A 21,392-nucleotide genomic window follows, 5' to 3' on the forward strand; every position below is an offset into this window, starting at 1 on the left:
GCCAGTGTGTGTCTCCACGGTAGCAAGCAGGGTGTGTGAATGCCAAGGTCGTCAGCAGGTTTGTAACCAAAAGATTGATAAGCACTGAGAGCAGGCAGGTTTGGTAAGAGAGAACTAGGGGGATAGTTTGACATCGATAGAACGGACGTTTAGTGTGCTAAAGGTGAAGAGCAGTTGCCATGGGAGTGTGTCACGTAGTAACGAGAAGAGGGGGCGGCCCGTTGCTATGGGGAGAATGTTATGAGGTGTGAGTTTCTTCCTGGATAAGTTAGACTGAGACACGACGCACAATCGAGCAGACGAGTTGATCAGAGACTTTCATTCCTCCTCACCCTCGCCGGCTACAACGAGGGCCCAGAACCAGTGGACTCATGAGAGAAGAGACGGTGGAGAATAATGAATTTAGTTTTCCTTCAAAGACTGGTCAAGGACATTACAGAACAGTGTTTCCATCTGGTACAGAGGCTATGTTTATGAAAATAAACATGAGGATCTAAGGAAAGAGATCACGTTGCAGTGTCGTTTCTTATGACTAGCGGATGTACTAACAGGGGTTGATACAGTGGGTGACAGCCAATGGGAAGTATTGAAAACAAACACAACGCAGAACAGGTGCATTATACTGACCAACAGTACTGCTCTGTGACTTGTTTTAACATGATGAATTATACTGACCAGAACAGTAGTACGCCATAATACGTCAATGGAAGTGGACTTGTATTATGACCTCTGGATACGAGCTATAATCTAGTGTTGGCTGGATGGACCAGACTTGTAAGTAGGAGAAATTGCATGCAAAATGTCTGTTGGTTGACAATAAGAACAACATTTAATTATACCGTCCTCATCATTTAAGAAGAAACACTCAAGTTATTAATCCTTCCACCTCATACTTTTACTTTACTGTTAGTACATTAAGTACCTTTATACTTTCAGTGTATGTGTGTGTGTACTGTATGTATTAAAGGATATCCACCACACCACACAGGAGTCAGTGAAGGCCAGCACTATGTCACACAACAACCTGCTGTCGCCTCGGTCCTGAAGAGACAGACACCACACGTTAGATACACACATACACACACTAGGGCTGGGCGATTAATTTAATTTCAATTTCAATTACGATCTTGGCTTCCCACGATCATGAAAACACAATAATCGAGATAAAACGATTATTGTGCCGCATGCCGTCTTGCTCTTATTTTGTCTTGTGTTGAAAATGCAGTGTACCTTCACACATCCCCCCCAGGGTGTGTCTCAAGTTATTTTGAAGTGCATAGTAATAAAGACAACTTGTAGAAGTTGACAGAAAAGCACACACACACACACACACACACACACACACACACACACACACACACACACACACACACACACACACACACACACACACACACACACACACACACACACACACACACACACACACACACACACACACACACACACACACACACACACACACACACACACACACACACACACACACTCAGAGTGCTATAGTACTCACAGCGTTGACTCTCAGGATTCCCTCCACGATGGAGAACACCAGATACAGAAGACCTACTCCTACCACTCTATGAAGCAATGCTCCTAACCTGGGCCTGGTAGAGAGACAGAGAGAGAGACAGACAGAGAGAGGGAGAGAGAGATCGAGAGAGAGATCGAGAGATTGAGAGAGAGAGAGAGAGATGTCCAAATGTCCACCAGGCAGCACGCCTGATACACACACTAGACTAGAGGATGACATCTTTTCGGGATTGAAAAGATGTCATCCTCTAACACACACACACACACCCACATAGACACACACCAACATATACACACAGACACACACATACACACACACACACACACTGACCACTCTCCTTATAATTATTAGCATTAGCATGCTAACACTAACACACAGACAAACACACTGACCGACATAATGACCACTCTCCAATCATAATTAGCATGCTAACACTAGATGGTAATAGGAAGCATTGGAAGGGTGATAGGAAGCAAGCTAGGAAGCATAGGACAGATGTTAGGAAGCATAGGAAGGGTTATGGTAAGCATAGGAACCATGTTAGGAAGCATAGGAAGGATGCTAGGAAGCATCAGAAGGGTTATAAGTAGGGATGTCCGATATTATCGGCCTACCGACGATATTATCGGCCGATATCGGCATTAACACTTTGAGCGCCACGCCCGAGATTTCTCGGGTTTACTCACGAGAATTCTCTTTTTTTTTTTTTTTATTCGCGATCTGAAATCATATTGCATCAAGCGAGCCTACCGTTGGATATACAGTCACCCCAGATTTTACATCTCACTGATGCAGCCGGGGTTACCAGAGTTCATTCTGGAGCCGCTGAGCCGCGGGGAATCATGTGTTCTACTGTATACACGGTTGATCAATACAATTATCGATTTTTTCTAATGGTGATCAGGAATTGGAATATACCATTTGGCTACCATCTGATGTCAGGTAAGGAATCTATGTTATCAGTCTTAGGATAATCAGACTCGTTTTTACGGATATATAAGCGTTTCCACTATATGTGATATTGCTGTTTCACTGTAAAAGCCATCAGGAAATAAGAGCAGCGATTATCAGTGCGCGGCACAAGCATGCATGCGCACACATATACTATCGATCATCTAGCGTTTATTTGAAAACGATTCATAAATAGGCCGACAAATGACAACTTTCTGGAATATTCCAGTAAAAGGCGATTATTATAGAATGGGTGGTTTTTTCCACGAAAACGAGTGATTTTCGAAATGCTATCAAACGGAAATTAAGCGATAAAAAAAACAATCTGCCTTGACAATGTTGACTGGAAAATGAGTCTTTGATAAGCAACGGGCAGATTAGACACATAGCCATAATTTAAAACATAGATTAGGCGATATTAAGTTAACATTGGAGTGGGTTTGGGCATCAAGGGGGTAAAAAGGAAAACACGGCGTGGCATCCAAAGTGTTAAAATGTGATATCGGAAAATATCGGTATCGGTTTTCAATATTTCTTTTTTTTTACATTTCTATAACCTTTATTTACCCAGGCAAGCAAGTAAGAACAAATTCTGATTTTATATATTGTAAAAAGTATGCATAATGTTGTGTTAATTACACAACAAGAAATATGTAATGTTAAGGGGGGGGACCCTGCATATATCGGTATCGGTTGATATCGGTATCGGAAATTAAGAGTTGGACAATATCGGTATAGGTAAAAAAGCCAATATCGAGCATCCCTAGTTATAAGAAGCATAGAAAACATGTTAGGATGCATAGGAACGGATGTTAGGAAGCATAGGAAGGATGGTAGGAAGGGGCAGAGCAGAGCAGCTAAGTGTGAGTGAATTATTAAATTAATTAATGGAATAAGTGAGTGAGTTAGCGACACTTCCGTCAAATAAAAGTGACACCGGTGCATCTGTGACATGTAACAAGATGTGTATTGTTCACATCTATTATCACACAGCGTTTAAAGACGAGGGTGGAGGAAGGGAGGAGGACTTACTTGACGATGCCGTATCCCAGACTAGCGATGATGACCAGCACTCTGGCAAGAGTCCTCTTCACCGCCGACAACACCTCCGCAAAGACCACTGCTCCATGAACTACAAATACCACAATACATACGGTTAGAACTACAAACACCACTGCTCCATGGACTACAAATACCACAATACATATGGTTAGAACTACAAACACCACTGATGCATGGACTACAAACACCACTGATCTACAAATACCAGTGTGTGTGTTTGTGTGTGAGTGCGTGTGTGTGTGTGTGTGTGTGAGTGCGTGTGTGTGTGTGTGTGTGTGTGTGTGTGTGCGTGTGCGTGTGCGTGTGTGTGTGTGTGTGTGTGTGTGTGTGTGTGTGTGTGTGTGTGTGTGTGTGTGTGCGTGTGTGTGTGTACCTGATAGATGTTGGTGACAATTAAAGAAGGCCACAGGCCGAAATGTTGTGTTAAATTGAATTAAACTTGGGAACACTGCAGACGGTGTGCTGACTTCTTTTTACAACTTTACATACCTGATAGTCCATCATATCTGATGCTCTGGTACTCTGCATAGTAAACTGCCTTCTCCAACATGCCCAGGAAGATCACACCTCCGATCCAGAACTGGATCCTCAGAAGGTCTCTCCAGTAGCAGGCAGACAGTACTAGCCAGAACACAGCCAGTAATACGTACACTATACACATTATCATGTAGAACTAGACAGAGGGAGAGAGAGAGAGAGAGAGAGAGAGAGAGAGAGAGAGAGAGAGAGAGAGAGAGAGAGAGAGAGAGAGAGAGAGACAGTACAGCAGTCATGTGTTAGGGCAATGGTGGCATAACAATACAGCAGTCATGTGTCAGGGTTAGGCTTGAACAATAGTTCAGTGATCATGTGTTAGGGTCAGGCTTGAACAACAGTACAGCGGTCGATCATTCGATTCTTCTGAGTCGGCTAAAGAATCATGTTGGCATTCAGGGTCACGCACTCGCTTGGTTTAAATCTTATTTAACTGATAGAACACACTGCGTGGTCTATAATGATTTAACATTTGAGACCCTCCCAGTGCAATGCGGTGTCCCACAAGGCTCTGTTCTGGGCCCTTTGCTATTTTCGATTTACATGCTACCCCTCGGCAATATCATACGCAAATTTGGCATACACTTTCATTTTTACGCTGATGACACCCAATTATACATACCTATCACTGGAGGTTTCTCTATGACAACACGTGAAATACAAATTCACTCATAATTCATAATTATTATTAATTTACATATATATATATATTTTTTTTTAATTATTATTATTATTATTTTTATTAGAAAAGTTTTCCTCTGTAAAAAAAATATGACAGAGAATTTTTTTTTCTTCAAAAATGGCCAAAATTGACAGCTCTGAGCAGGCCTGCACTGCAGTAATGACTGCAGTAATATTCGTGCAGAATACTTCACAGGTTGACCCAATGTTAAATAAATAATAAATAATAGCCTATCAAAATAGGCTATTAACTTCATCTAAGCACGGTCTGTGCAGTTAAACTCTTGCCATTGAATGGAGGATTTAATGATTGACAGCCCTTGACATCCAATACACGGAGGTTGAATGATTGGCAGCCTTGCAAATCCAATCAGAGTATGGCTCCTACGACTGCAGCTCTGTAGCTACACAGCTGTTTCTCCCCTCGCGGGATTGATTGATTGATTGAACATTTTATTAAAAGAGCACTGAGAGCAGCCACGTTCGAAACCTCTATATTAGTGTATCTAACATTTAGCACATTAATAGCGGGACATTTACTGAGGACCAGCACAACACACATGTGGATATTATGATTTAACAAGTCTATCTGTCCAGGAGGATGACAACATTATTGCAGGTACTGTAAGCATAAGCAGGCAGCCTAGCAGTTTCTAGCTTGGATGCTAATAACTACTAACGTTATCACGCTAGCTTGGATGTAATGTATCACGTTGGCTGCTGGCTGCTAATGCAACCTGCAGATAATATTTGCATGTGCACTGTGTTAGTGGTGAATGAATGAATGAATGTTGCCGCTAGCTTGTGGCTAGGCTAGCGTACTTTGCTGATGCACGGCTGATCTAGTGCCTCTGTGGCTCTGCTGATTTGTCACGGTGAGATTCATGTGGTGGAACATTGGTGTGCTCTTATGAATGAGAACTGCTATCTTGTCTGTTGTGTGTGGGTTTGTGTCTGAAACGACCGGTGGCTTGTGTGTGTTGCGTGAGATGCAGAAGTAAACATTGCCAGGCATTGTAGTTCTCGGACCGCTTTCAAGTATTAACATCACTAACATGTCACAAAAGCATGTAAAATGTAAAACGTTAGGTTGGCAATAGGTTAGCAATAGGTTCAAAGTGTCATTATATCGTTTTAAGTTTTCGATTTGCGATCGTCTATCCAAGCCGGAACCGGAAATGGCCATTTTTAACCATGGGAATTGTAGTTTTTTTGCAGCCATTTTGTAGAGGACATTCATAGCTGTCGGCCAGCGTTGTAATTTCTCGATCTACACTTCCTGTCACATACTATGGTGGTTCAAAGTTCAGCGTTCTGAATGAATCATATCAATAATTGTTATGATTCACGATAATAAGCCACAAAAGGTAACGTTTTTGACAAATATTGAAACGCAGTCAGTTTTTCCTCACTATTGTTAACATGTAGGAACAATTAGATCTGAAATTAGTTTCAAAACGGTTACACTGTGGGGGAAATAAAAAAGTACAGTCGATTACAGTAGATATCAGTATCTGTTATTATGCACGCCTGGTGATACTAAATCCAAATTGAACTCGGGCATTTGAAAGATACTATATGTATATATATATAAATGTGCGAATTGGCTATAATAAGGTAATGTATAAGCATATATTCTATATTCTATAATAATATTTCAAATTGCATTGGTCCGGATGGAAGAATTCAGTACTGTATATACAGAACCTTCGGTTTGATAATCTTCCCTTTATTAATTTCCTTCGATTTTTTGTACACATGATCTCAAGAGGGTACTGAACGAGGTCAGTGGTAGTTTTTTAAGTTTGGTCATTATTATCATGGTGTTATTCACTGTCAAAGATGCAAAGAAAAATCATAATTCATATTTCCCTTTGTTTCATCACAATTTAAGCAAGCCTAGTAATAGACACAATATTTCTGACACTGTGAATACATTCACTGAGGTCCATAGATGTACCTAGATACCAAGAATATGCAAATAGCCCTTGTAAAAGTGGAGCAATATTCCATTTACCTAGGTATACATTTTATGCGGATTTTCACCTGGGGTGGAACAGGCTTTAGTATGTATATTGATATTAATATTAATATTAATTAATTGATTGATTGGTGTTGGTATTAATATTAATATATAGTGTATATTAATATTATGTTTTCATCTGTGTACTGTCCACTGACCACTGACACACACAGTGGGGGATGTTTTAAAAATATAATTTAATATATAATATAATATAATAATTTGTGCTTCACCTAAAAATTTGGTCACCAGCCTCCACTGATACCTATTAAGCCAAACGATTCCTCCCAATTACAAAATCTTGAGGCCTGCTTACCATTAAAAAGTGGATGTCGCAAAACGTTCTACTCCTTAATGCAGATACAACTGAGATGTTAAAGGGGAACTATTTTACTATTTCTTTCACTATTTGGGCACTTTTACACAATTCCTGTGAGTTTATGGAACACCTCTGTAATTTTTTTTTTTTTTATTCATTGTTTTGTATTTCTAATCAAGTACTCAAAAACAGCATTTTTCTACCTCAAGATCTTAAGCCGTTTTGAGCCTGGGCTCCAACCACTGTGTGGCCTGATGCCACATGGGGCCACATTATTATGTAGCTGAGTCTCTCTGACATCACAAATCAGCACATTTTCAGATGACTCAGTTCAGTGAGGGTGAATATTGTGAGAGGAGAATTGGAAGAATGCGCCAATATGAGAATTAGAGACATAGATCATATTAATATAAGTCCAGCTAGCTAGGAAACAATGCTAAACACTGAAAAAGGCCATTTATAAGATAGTTCCCCTTAATCACTGGACCACCAAACCACAGAGGCCTGTTTGAGGACATCTCCCTCAACTTTGATACTTGTCATGCATCTCAAGGCTCCACCATAAAAAAACTCTGAGTCATTTTTTATTCCTCCCTCTCCTTTAACACTTTCAGAACCCTTGATTAAGCTTATCAATGACTCGTTTGCAGTCAACATTGTCTAAGCGGATTGTTTTTTTATCGTTTCATTTTCGTTTTATAGCATTTTGAAAAGCCCTCGTTTTCAAGGAAAATATAAAGATTCCATGATAAAAAGACATTTACTGGAATATTCTAGAATACACAAAAACGTTGTCATTTTTCGGCCTATTTATGAATAGTTTTCAAATAAACGCTAGATTATCGATAGTATATGTGTACGTATGCACGCTAGTGGTCTGCAAGGGCCTTGAAATAAAGCCCGAGCCCTGCCCGAGCCCGTGAACTTCAGGCCCTGCCCGAAAATAAGCCCGACTGTAAATAATATTTTAAGCCCTAGCCCGCGTGAAAACCCGAAAAAAAATTATTATTATTATTATTAAAATATAATTTTTTTTGTATTTGTTTTAAATATTCTAAACACTTTATATATTAACTTAATAAATAAACAAAAACGAAAATGTCCAATAGGTCTGCCTAAATAACGCATATCACGCTGAAAACTAAGAAGCATTTATGCCTCCCTCCCAGTGCTCGCTTATAGAGCAGCCTCGTAAAACGTATTGAAGGCTATAGAATCTTCTTTGACACACACGCACACACACACACACGACACACAATAGCCTACTCAGTCACTATACAAACAAACAGAAATCAGATTTCGAGCAGAGCAACCTAATGAAAAGCACAACAAAACAGGTAGCGACCCAGCAAATAATAAACATCACTCACCATGACGTCAGCAACGTGTTGAACAACTTTAACAAAACTTCGCCAAACGGCTACATACATCCAAGTACAAATAAAACGTTCGCCAACTGGCTATATTCCAACACAACCAATCGAGTTGTCTCCGGCCTGAGTTCTCCCTGCGCGCTGCGGTAATTACATCCAAATGTTTCTCTGATGACAGCTTGGCGCAAAAGAGAAAACGAATCTTAAGGAAAACGAAGGTTATCCTATAACCCTAGTTATATGAAGAAAAAAAAAGCAATATACATAAAAAAAAAAAAAAAAAACGGCAGTGCCCGGGACCGGCCGAGCCCGAATAATTTATTAAAAAAAAAGCCCTACCCAGCCCGAACCCGCCGGGCCGGGCCCCGTCGGGCCTGGGCAAGGTTGCAGTGCACTAATGCACGCTATAGACGCGAGCTGAAAAATCGATTCTCTTATTTCCTCATCAGCGATTGCCACATCACACATAGGGCAAACGCTGAGATCTCAGCGAATACAACTCTGATTATCCCAAGACTGGTCAAATAGATTCCTTACCTCAGATCAGATGTTCTCCAAAAAGATTATTCCAATTCCTGATCGCCATTCCAAATATTGATCACGCTTATTGATTGATTATTGGCTGCTGTGAATATATATTCCAGGCTGATTCCCGTCCCGCGAGCAGATCCCTCTTGATCACACTTCTCGCCAGCACAAGGAGCGAGTTGGCTCCCCCCCCAGAGATCTACACATCCCAGGTCAGTCTAAGCGATTGACCTGCAGTTACACAGGGATAGACGATAGGGGGTGCTTTTTTCCAATCTGAGCTCCTGTAGTGTACCAACGGGAGACTCGGTTGATGAAATATGAATTCAGATTGCTAATAAAAGAATAAAACGATATTTGTCGTTGTGGGCATTCAACGGGCGGGCTGATAAAACGAGATATGTCGTCCGTGGCACTGAAAGGGTTAATGCACACGTAAAAAATTTCACCAAAATTGCCTTCTTTCATCTTCGTAATATCGCAAAAATTCGCCCCATTTTAACTCTGGCTGATGCTGAAACCCTAATTCATGCTTTTGTCTCATCACGTCTAGACTACTGTAACTACCTAATTCAAGCATCAAAAATCTTCAAGCCGTGCAAAATGCGGCTGCACGGATACTAACTAAAACTAGAAAATTTGATCACATCACACCAGTTTTGTCCGCCTTACACTGGCTTCCTATTCAAGCCAAATCTGACTTTAAAGTGCTACTCCTCACCTACAACATTTTTTTTTTAACTTAATATTTTTTTTTTTTTTTCAACAACATAGACAATACAGTTCAACATACAAAATTATAAAGACATAGTATCAAAAATAAATAAAAATAAAAAACAAATAGACAAAAATGAGAAAAGAAAAAAGGGTGAAATGGGTCCATTCTATATTTACATTGTTTATTTACATTTACATTTATTTTCTTGTTTCCTTTTCATTCTTCTGTGATGTTGTTCTTTTTCTTCCTATATTCCTCCCACTTTTCCCATTTTGACTCAAATTTTCTGACATCCCCAGAATATGTGTGTGATTCGCTACTTCTTGTCCACATTTTCTCCAACATGGTTTCTGTGCTGGTGTGTAATTGCCCTGTATTTCTGGTGTTATAAAGAATCTAATTATGTTTTTCCACCCAAACTCCCTCCATATCCTTGATCCTGTGGTTGATTGTTGTATCTTACATGTGTGTTATACCATTCCTCCTCTGTTATCTCTATTTCTAACTCTTTCTCCCACTTTTCTTTTACATACAAGGTTGTAATTCCCTTACTGTCCATTATTGCCTGATATAGTGCTGATATAACCCTCCCGTTCCTTCCTTCATATGATTTTACCATTATCCTAATTACCCCATTCTGTTATTTGTCTCTGTCTTGTTTTATTGCTTTGTTATAGTAATCTCTAATCTGTAAATATCTAAAGTGGTCTCTATTCTCTAGTCCGAATCTTTCTTCTGCATCTCCCCTCCTTCTATCATTGTACATATTGCTGTTACCCCCCCCCCCCCCCCCCATCTTTTGAACCCATGGTCGTCTATCCCTGGTTTGAATTTGTTGTCGTGTGTTATCCATCTCAGTATCTTGGATTCTTTTTCTAGCTTGTATTTCTTTACTATTGTGTTCCATATGTTTATAGTGAATTTGGTAATTGGGTCCAGTAGTTGTTCCTGTCTTCTGAACAGCTCCCTATCTCCTATTAGTGCCTGCACTTCGAATCCCTGTCTTTTGGTTTCTATATCTTTCCATTTGGCTTCATAATTCACATTGCACCAGCATGCTACTGTCCTAAGCTGTGCTGCATAGTAATAGCCTTCTAAACTGGGTACTGCCATTCCTCCTTTCTCCTTTGGTAGTTGTAGAGTCACATATCTGATCCTTGGCCTTTCCCCCCCCCCAAATAAATCTTGATATCTGTCTATCCCATTCTCTGAATAGTTTTTTTTGGTATTAATATAGGTAAAGACTGAAATAGGTATAATAACCTTGGTAATATGTTCATCTTAATGATTTTGATCCTTGAGCTGAAATCTAGGGGCATTACTGTCCATCTTTCTAGGTCTCTCTTGATTTTCTGATTAATCTGTGTATAGTTTGCCTCGTATAGCCGCTCCACCCCTCTTGTAATGTTCACCCCTAAGTACTTGATCCTGTCCATGTCCCATTTAATTTTGTATTTTTCTTTGATCTCTATCGTTGGCATGACGAAGTCTGTGTCTTCGTCACGTTGAGTCTATACCCTGAGTAATATCCATATTCTGTCAGTAAATCCATCAGTGTCGGAAAGCTTATGTCTGGTTGTTTCATATATACTATCACGTCATCTGCGAACAGTCCCAATTTATGTTCTGTTCCCCTTATCTCCACCCCTTTGATGTCTTTGGTCTGTCTAATTAGTTGAGCCAGTGGTTCGATGAATACATCGAAGAGCGTCGGCGAAAGACAACAACCCTGTCTGGTAGCTCTCTCTAGTTTAATCCGGTCCGTCAGACTACCATTTACCTTAATCCTTGCCGTCGGTTCTTGATATAATGCCCTAATTGTTTTCATAGCGTTTTTGTCTAATGCAAATTTCTCCAATACTTTATATAGAAATATCCAGCTTACACTGTCGAATGCTTTTTCTGCATCTAGGCTAACTAATACTGCACTTCCTCCTTCCTTTTGTATCTCCTCTACCACCTGCACTGTCTTCCTTATGTTATCCTGTGTCTGCCTTCCTTTAATGAATCCGGTCTGGTCCTCATCTATAATATCTGTCATAAATGTCTCAAATCTTTTGGATATTATTGATGTATACATCTTGTAATCTACATTAAGTATGGACACAGGTCTGAAACTGCTACATAGTTCTCTATCTTTCCCTTCTTTGGGAATTGTAGTAATTATGGCTTCTTTCCATGAAGGTGGCATTGTGCCTTCTTTCATTGTGTGTCTGAATGCTGCTTCTAATATGGGGCTCAGTTCCTGTCTAAATGTTTTGTAGAATTCAAAGGGGAATCCGTCGCTACCCGGTGACTTACTGCTCTTTGCTTTACTGATCGCATTCCCCACTTCTTGTTCTGTAATCTCTGCATTTAATATTTCGTTCTGTTCCTTCCCTATCGATGGTAGATCTAATTTTCCTAAAAAATTCTCTATCTCCTCTTCTCCTGCCGCTATCGGTTGCGTGTATAGTTTCTTATAGTATTCTTCAAATGTCTTCTCTATTTCAGCTGGTTCTCTTAGTATTTTGTTTGTGTTCGTGTCCCTTATTGTGTGTATTGTGTTCAGTTTTTGTTGTGTCCTGATTCGTCTAGCTAAAAGTCTGGTCGCTCTCGGTCCTCCTTCATAGTATGTCTGTTTCATGTATCTAGCTTTCTTCTCTATTTCTGTCAGCAGTTCTTTGTTTATCTTTCCTCTAACTTCCTTTACCTTTCTAAGTGTCTTTTGGTTCTTTGAGCTTTGGTGTTCTTTCTCTAATTCTTTCAGTTTCTTTATCAAGTTCTGGTATGTCTCTATTCTGGCCTTCATGAGTAATGCTGTCTTTGCTATCAATTTTCCACGTATTACTACCTTTAGTGCATCCCATAAAATGTTTGGGTCTACCTCTCCATTATCATTTTCTTCTCTGTATCTAATTATGTCCCCTTTTACTTCATTAACCAAACCTTTATTATTTAATAGTCCTACATTCAGTCTCCAAATTGTATTTCTCCGCCTACTTTTAAGATTCACTGTCAGATATATTGCGCTATGGTCTGATATGTCCGTCACCCCTATCCTGCAGTCTTCTACCCTGTATCTGTCCCCTGTTGTCATGAGAAAATAGTCTATCCTTGAATATGTTGTGTGTGGATGCGAATAATGTGTGTATTCTGTATCTAGTGTGTGCATTTCTCTCCATATATCCATGATTCCTAATTCTGCCATTTGTATATTCATATATTTGATAATGTTTGTCCTCCATTTCTTTGTGCTTGTCGTGTCTATGTCATAGTTCAGTACTACATTAAAATCACCTGTACAGATTAGGACCCCTTCCCCTTCCATTGCTATGATATCAAAGATTGTTTCAAATAATATTTCTCACTTTCTGGTGGAGCATATACTGTACATTCACTAGAGTTACCATTTGACCTTCCATTTTCCCCTTGACCATTACATACCTCCCCTCTTTATCCCTTATTTCCCTGATCATTTCAAACTTCACTGTGTTCTTAATTAGTATAGCTACTCCTCTTCTAAGGTTCTGTTTAAAATAACTATAAAACAGATTCTCATACCCGAATCTCTTCAGCTTTTCATGTTCTTGTGATATTAGATGTGTTTCTTGTAAGAAGATAACCTGCGCCTCTTCTTTCTTAAGTTTCGTCATCACCTTACTCCTTTTAATCGGATTATTCATACCATTCACATTCAGCGACATAATTTTGATACCCTTAACTTGTGTCATATTTCTTTTCCACATGTTCTCCCGTTCTACCCATGTCACATACAATTATATTTGTGGTTGTAGCCACTGCTATCCCTGTCTGATTTACATACAATCTCTATCTTGGTAAGGTCTGACACTTCCAGTTTTCCTCGAATTAGGTTGTCTACATATTTGGTCATCGAGTCTCCTTCTATACCTTCTCTCAGTCCCCATATTCGTATATTATTTCTCCTCAACCTCCCCTCCAAGTCTGTTAGCTTTTCTCTCAACATATTTTGTTGTTCGAGCGTCGCCTTTAGAATTTCTTGTATTTCTGTATTCCATTCCTCCGTTTCAGCTGTCCTTCCTTCTAGCATCCTTATATCTTTCTCTTGTTCCTGTAGTTTTCCATAAATTGTCTCGAGTCTCTTATTTATTTCTTCTCTGAGCTCGTCCTGACCCTTCTTTAATTCTTTCCTGAGTCTGTCGATGTCGCTCCGAATGCTCTGCGTGTTAGCTTGGTTAGCTATTGCGCTAGCTTGTTGGTTAGCTATTGCGCTAGCTTGTATGCTAGTCTGTATGCTAGCTTGTAGCTCCGCTACCCAGGTGGGTATCTCTGGTCTGTCGCCCTGCGTCATGCTAGCTTGAATTACCTCCTGCGCCACCTCCTCGTGTTGATAACTTTCCTCCGGTGTTTGTACTTCTTCTGGGGTCCCTTTTCTCTCGCTTTTTCTTGTGTTCATCCTTCCTTTTCTCTTATATCCTTGAATTGTCACCTTTTATTTTGTTCTAGATAGTTTTACTTCCTTTTTTCGATATTCTTTGACCGGGAGCTCTTTTCTATGGTCGCTTACCCGAACATCTCAAACCGGAAGTCTCACCTACAAAAATTTGTATGGGCTCGCACCGCTCTGTCTATCCGATCTCATTTCTCGATACTCGCCCGCTCGTGCTCTGCGCTCACAAAATGCGGGGCTTCTATCGATTCCTAGGGTTAAAAAGAAATCCGTCTGCCACAGAGCCTTTGTCTACCGCGCTCCCTACCTGTGGAACAAATTACCTGCCATCGTCAGGGGTGCCTGCTCTGTTGAAGCTTTTAAATCCCTGCTTAAGACCCATCTTTTCTCTCTCTCCTTCAACCTACCCTGATCTCACCTGGTCAGGGACTGACCCTTAGATTAATCTGTCAAGTTTAGTTAGGATGTCTATTTGCTCCCATGTCTGCTTTTCTGCAGACATGGGAGAACCTTTTTAACCTCTGTCTCCATCTCAACCGGTCCCATGGAACAGCTTCATACCCCCTTCTGTCTGGCCTGCAGCGCTGAACCTTACCTGCTCTGCCCTGACCAATTCCGAGTGGTTCCTCCTGCCCCCGGGGCATATGGCCCTGAGCCATTGTCTTGTATCTCATCCTGTATACATACGCTTGCAGTAGTTCTTAGTTCCATCTATTACTTAATTTCACAATTTTCTTATATACTTTGATTCTACTGTCACCATGTATGCATATGCTCACTACATGTATTTATTGCTCCATCTCCGCCCACTACAAACATGGGAACTCTCTACCCCCCCCCCCCCAATCCCCCTCCCCCCCCCCCCCCCCCCATCTCCCCATCTCTCTGAGTGGTTGCCTCGTAGTGTTGACCAAGGTGGTGGATGTCTCGGGGTCTTGGCCAAGATTGCAGTGACGTGCACCACCGAGGCCATGGATCTGCTTCTTACCGTCTTCTGTCCGTGGTCTGTCAACGTGGTTTAGACGTTGAGTTCATTGCTGGGTTAAGTACTTCTATTCTATTCACATAATATGCTTACTACATATATCTATTCTATTCACATATATGCTTACCACATGTATCTATTGCTATGTCCGCCCATCCCAATCACGCAAACTGTCTAACGCCTGTCCCGTCTCCCTGTGAGTGGCTGTCTCGTGGTGATGACCGGAGTGGTGGACGTCCCGTGATGATGACCGGAAGGATGCGACCCTCTCTGCGCCACCCCCATGCCTCAAATAGATCCGCCATCAGCTCTATTTTTCAATCTTTCAAAATGTTCAGTTGCTATTGCATGCACTTATCTGTGTTTCATTACACATGTGTGCATGCTTACCAACTGTCTCACCTGTTTTATTGCAACACTACTATCACCGACATCTAAGAAGGGAGATCCCCCCTTGAACGGCCCTTCTAAGGTTTCTCTCCTCCACATTGCATGTGGTGCATTTTTTCCTATTGCTAGGTTTTAGTGAGTTTTTCCTTACCTTCGCGTGGGGTATGTCTGGGAGTGTTGCATTCATTTATTTAATTTATTTAAATTCTTTTGGACTTCATGCTGTTTTTGTTTTGTTCTTGATTTATTGTGATGTCTCTTCTTGACTCGTTTAAAGAAGACGTGTCCGGCCCATGGGGACATTAACGTGTGTTGTCGGGCCTTACAAATAAATTTGATTTGATTTGATTTATGTGTTTTTTATGAGGGTCAGATTGAACAACAGTACAGCAGTCATGTGTTAAGGTCAGGGTTGAATAACAGTACAGCGGTCATGTGTTAGGGTCAGGTTTGAACAAGTGTACAGCGGTCATGTGTTAGGGTCAGGGTTGAACAACAGTACAGCAGTCATGTGTTAGGGTCAGATTGAACAACAGTACAGCAGTCATGTGTTAGGGTCAGATTGAACAACAGTACAGCGGTCATGTGTTAGGGTCAGAGTTGAACAACAGTACAGCGATGTGTTAGGGTCAGGGTTGAACAACAGTACAGTGGTCATGTGTTAGGGTTAGGGTTGAACAACAGTACAGTGGTCATGTGTTCTCACCACCATGAGAGGCCACTCTGAAGCTGAGATGTAGTCATGAGGGCCTTTCATACTGATCTGAACTGGAGACACATAGACACAGTTAGACTGGGTACAAATACATTGTTGTGTGTGTTAGTGTGTGTATCATTACACTGTATCCTCCATGGTGTAGGGTGTGTGTGTGTGTACACGTGTGTGAGTCAGTGTGTGTGTGTGTGTGTGTGTATATACATGTTAGTCAGTGTGTGTGTGTGTGTGTGTGTGTGTGTGTGTGTGTGTGTTAGTCAGTATGTGTGTGTGTGTGTGTCATTACGTTGTATCCTCCATGGCAGTGATTCCCAACCTGGGGTCCGCGGACCCCCTGGGGTCCGCCAGGGGGCGCAGGGGGTCCGCCAGACCACAGATGATTTGAGGTCTTTTTTTTTAATTTTTTTTTTTAATTTTTAAAATTTAAAATTAAAAAAAAAAATTATTAGCATATTTTTATCATCAGAAGCATGAATAGTCTCTCCACTACAATAAAAAATAAAGATAAATAAATAAACATCTAGACATGATTTTTGAACGTTAACAGTAGGCTACCGGGTAGCCGCTAAAACGCGAATCAGTTGACTGTATCACTTTCTGTAGCTAGCCTAGCACGCTAGTTAACTTTCTCGGCTCGTCTGCAGTCAGCCGCCAGAGGCGAAAATGTGTGACAAACGAAAAGGAGATGACGGTAGCTCATCTGCAAAAAAAGTTAGGACCTACAGCAATCGCGAAAATTACATCACCATGGGCTTCACTGAGGGACCAGACAAACGACCTGAGTGTGTGATTTGTGGAGAAAAGTTGGCAAACTCGAGCCTGAAGCCCAGCAAGCTGAAGAGACATCAGGCGTCTAAGCACCCAGAAACCGTTGGGAAGGATCCAGACTTTTTTCGGAGGAAAGAACAGTCTCTCAAGGCGAACAAGCCTGTTGATGTTAGAGTAGCGTGGAGCAGGGGTGGCAGTGATTTACAGACGGCTACCGAAGCCTCCTTTGAGTGTTCGCTTTTAATTGCAAAAGCAAAGAAACCGCACAATATTGGCGAGCAGCTCATCAAACCAGCCTGCATCAAAATGGTTTAGAAACTGTGCGGCCCACAGGTGGCGGATAAACTAAAATCAGTACCACTCTCGAACAATGTAGTGAAAGACCGAATTGATAAGATGTCAAGTGATTGCGAGCAGCAGCTGTCAGAAAAGCTTAGAAAGGGTCCATTTGCCATACAACTTGATGAAACTACAACTGTCGCAGACGAGGCTGTGCTCATCGTTTATGTGCAATATATTGAAAATGAGGATCTGAAGCAGGACATTCTCATGTCAGTCAACCTTACTACCACCACTCGAGGTGAGGATATTTTTACTGCAGTGGATTCTTACTTCATTCAACATAAATGCAAACCGTTCACCATTAGGGCCTGATTTGAGAGGATGAATACAGGATTTGAATATTGGCCAAAATTTTGAAATACATATGGTGCAAGATTAGATTTGTTGATTGAAGGCACAAGTCAAAGAAGCATAGTGGGTCTAATTATGATGCATATGCCTGTGTATAAGCAGTTTGTTATTAAAATGACAAAAAAAAGGTATTAAACCCAGCTAGGACAGATTCTCTCTGCTACTGATTGGAATTTCCTGTCTCATATTTAGTTTAATTTGTTGCATTGATTTGTTCCATAAATGCAAACTGTTCACCATTAGGGACTGATTTGAGAGGATGAATACAGGATTTGAATATTGGCCAAACATTTTGAAATGCATATGGTGCAAGATGAGATTTGTTGATTGAAGGCACAAGTTAAAGAAGCATAGTGGGTCTAATTGTGATGCATATGCCTGTGTATAAGCAGTTTGTTATTAAAATGACAAAAAAAGGTATTAAACCCAGCTAGGACAGATTCTCTCTGCTACTGATTGGAATTTCCTGTCTCATATTTAGTTTAATTTGTTGCATTGATTTGTTCCATAAATGCAAACCGTTCACCATTAGGGCCTGATTTGAGAGGATGAATACAGCATTTGAATATTGGCCAAACATTTTGAAATGCATATGGTGCAAGATGAGATTTGTTGATTGAAGGCACAAGTCAAAGAAGCATAGTGGGTCTAATTGTGATGCATATGCCTGTGTATAAGCAGTTTGTTATTAAAATGAAAAAAAAAAAGTATTTTATGGTATCTTATTAGGAGGGGGTCCGCGAATTTCATCAGAGATGTTTGGGGGTCCCTGGGGGGAAAAAGGTTGGGAACCACTGCTCCATGGTGTTGTGAGTGTGTGTGTGTACGCACATATGTACGTACGCGTGTTAGTCAGTGTGTGTGTGTACATGTGTTAGTCAGTGTGTGTGTGTGCGTATGTGTTAGTCAGTATGTGTGTGTGTGTGTGTCATTACGTTGTATCCCCCATGGTGTGGGGGAGGGGCTGGGGGGGTCGATCTCTTTGATGTGTAATATAAACATGTAGGGCCCATCATCCCAGCTCTCTGCCACAGAGTCAAAACCTCTCTGTCTCTCTGCCTGCTGGGACACACACACACACACACACACACACACACATACACACACACACACGCGCACACACACACACACACACACACACACACAAACAACGTCAAACAACATTAGTATCACATGATAATATAAAGATAAAAACAAAACATTCTACCATGGCTACCACTGTAGTTCTAATGTTACCTTGGCTACCACTGTAGTAACTGTAGTACTAATGTTACCATGGCTACCACTGTAGTACTAATGTTACCATGACTACCACTGTAGTACTAATGTTACCATGACTACCACTATGTACTAATGTTACCATGGCTACTACTGTAGTACTAATGTTACCATGGATATCACTGTAGTACTAATGTTACCATGGCTACCACTGTAGTACTAATGTTACCATGGCTATTACTGTAGTACTGCTGTTACCATGGCTACTACTAGTACTTCTGTTACCATGGATACTACTCTAGTACTGCTGTTACTATGGCTACTAATGTAGTACTGCTGTTACTATGGATACTACTGTAGTACTAATGTTATCATGGCTACCACTGTAGTACTAATGTTACCATGGACACTACTGCAGTACTGCTATTACCATGGATACCACTGTAGTACTACTGTTACCATGGCTAATACTGTAGTACTGTTGTTACCATGGATACCACTGTAGTACTGCTGTGGCTACCACTGCAGTATTAATGTAATGTAGTAGCTACCACTGTAGTATTAATGATACCATGGCTAATACTGTAGTACTGCTGTTACCATGGCTAAAACTGTAGTACTGCTGTTACCATGGATACTACTGTAGTACTGATGCTACTATGGATACTACTGTAGTAGTAATGTTACCATGGATACTACTGTAGTACTGCTGTTACCATGGATACTACTGTAGTACTACTGTTACCATGGCAACAGGGTATTAGTAACTGACCTCTTTAGGAACCACAGCATTCTTCCCCTCAGACTGTACTGCCTGCTCCTTCTCTGTTGCAACCTGAGAGACATTAAACAATGGCATGCACATTTCTTGATTCTGATTGGCTGAAACACTTCTTTCAGACGTTGTTATTTCTCATAACACACTCGAACCCGCCCACAACCGAATTACCTTTTTTCCGAATCACTCCGCCGTTCGTGTTTTTATGAATGAAACCAAGATGGCGGACAATAATCTTTATGAATGGATGTATTGATATCGTCATAACGACTCATTCAAAAACGATAAAGTCACGTGGAATGTGTTAGTTGCTTACACAATGTTGGATTATGTAATTGAGCTGTACTGTATTGTACCCATTCTGCAATCTGTTAATAAAATTTTCAATCAATCAATCAACTAACAACCGGTAACTTCACTGTTAGATGGCATGCTTTGTAGCAACCTGCCTCTGCAAAAGGACACTGTCGCACGAAGCGATTTCACTGGATGTCCTGGACACAATGGAAGTATGGATATATTCGTAACGAATAATTAAAAAAAGATACCGTTAACTGGAAGTTAGTTGTTTACACAATGTTGGATTATGTAATTGGTTTGTCATGACCCATTATCAAAACAATAATACATCGCAGGATTTATATGAAGTTTGTTGTTAGATGGCATGCTTTGAAGCACCGCACCTGCTTCTAGACACGGAGGCAACTTTTCATAATTTTTTTTGGACCTACTTTTTCTGCGGATGGTTTTGTGAATAAATCTCCATTATGCTTCAATTACTGTGTGTTTATTGTATAGCAATAAGGTTGGATGAATTCGGCCATTGTATAAAAGACATTACATCACTTGAAGTTGTCGTGTTATATGAATTAGATCATGCATATGGGGGTCTAACGACCCTCGGCTAACGCCTTGGACCCAACACCCCTAGGCATGATCTAATTCGTATAACACACTCCTGCGCATGATGTAATGCTTAATTACGACAGAGAGAGAGAGATACATTAAGACACAGAGAGAGGGAGAGTGAGAAAGAAAGAGATACATTAAAGGTCCCATGCATTATAAATGTCATTTTTCAGTCTCTAGCATTGTATTATAGTAATAGGAGTTCGTATCAATGTGTTTTAGGGTCTAAATACCATATTGGCGAATTGCTCCGTTTCAGCCCACCCCCTCTGTGCCTCTAGTAAATCGGGTCATTTTGATTTGAAGTCCCTGAGCACGTCACTGAGCGCTGTGGATAGACACAGTGATGCGATTGGCTCTGTGGTTGGAGCTAATGCCCGCCCCCATTCTACCTAGACTAGACAGCGAGTGGGGCTGCGGGGCCGAGAGGAAGAGAGAGCCGAGAGGGAGCCGAGAGAAAGGAAGAGAGAGGGAGGGAGGGAGAGAGAGGGGGCACTTGGGGGGGGGGGGGGGACCTGCCGCACGGAGGTCCGCGCGACACACACCTCCGAACGGGAGAGTGATAGAAAGAAAAAAAGGAAGAGAGAGGGAGGGAGGGAGAGAGAGGGGGCACTTGGGGGGGGGGGGGGACCTGCCGCACGGAAGTCCGCGCGACACACACCTCCGAACGGGAGAGTGATAGAAAGAAAAAAAGGAAGAGAGAGGGAGGGAGGGAGAGAGAGAGAGAGAGAGAGAGAGAGAGAGAGAGAGTGAGGTAGAGGTATAGAAAGACCCCCACCCTGTTCTCCTTCACACCATCTAATAA

At 41.1% G+C, this 21,392-nt stretch overlaps 1 protein-coding gene across 2 annotated transcripts in view; it reads right to left on the bottom strand.

The window, feature by feature from the left end:
* The window catches only part of LOC311241537 (transmembrane protein 87A), a 164,254-nt gene that overhangs the window by 72,243 nt on the left and 70,619 nt on the right, over nucleotides 1–21,392 (bottom strand). The window contains exons 7-13 of one of the 2 annotated variants that reach the window (XM_084330386.1): nucleotides 19,673–19,735; nucleotides 18,618–18,741; nucleotides 16,213–16,274; nucleotides 4,034–4,217; nucleotides 3,515–3,614; nucleotides 1,511–1,604; nucleotides 971–1,041 (exon numbers count right to left, since the gene is read on the bottom strand). In XM_084330386.1, the coding sequence (XP_084186512.1) occupies nucleotides 971–1,041; nucleotides 1,511–1,604; nucleotides 3,515–3,614; nucleotides 4,034–4,217; nucleotides 16,213–16,274; nucleotides 18,618–18,741; nucleotides 19,673–19,735 (698 nt within the window). Of the gene's footprint in view, nucleotides 1–970; nucleotides 1,042–1,510; nucleotides 1,605–3,514; nucleotides 3,615–4,033; nucleotides 4,218–16,212; nucleotides 16,275–18,617; nucleotides 18,745–19,672; nucleotides 19,736–21,392 lie in introns of both variants that reach the window. The other variant, XM_084330385.1, reaches the window with a different exon arrangement.

The sequence above is a fragment of the Notolepis coatsorum genome (genome assembly GCF_963971535.1).
Source record: "Notolepis coatsorum genome assembly, chromosome: 1".
Taxonomy (NCBI): Eukaryota; Metazoa; Chordata; class Actinopteri; order Aulopiformes; family Paralepididae; genus Notolepis; species Notolepis coatsorum.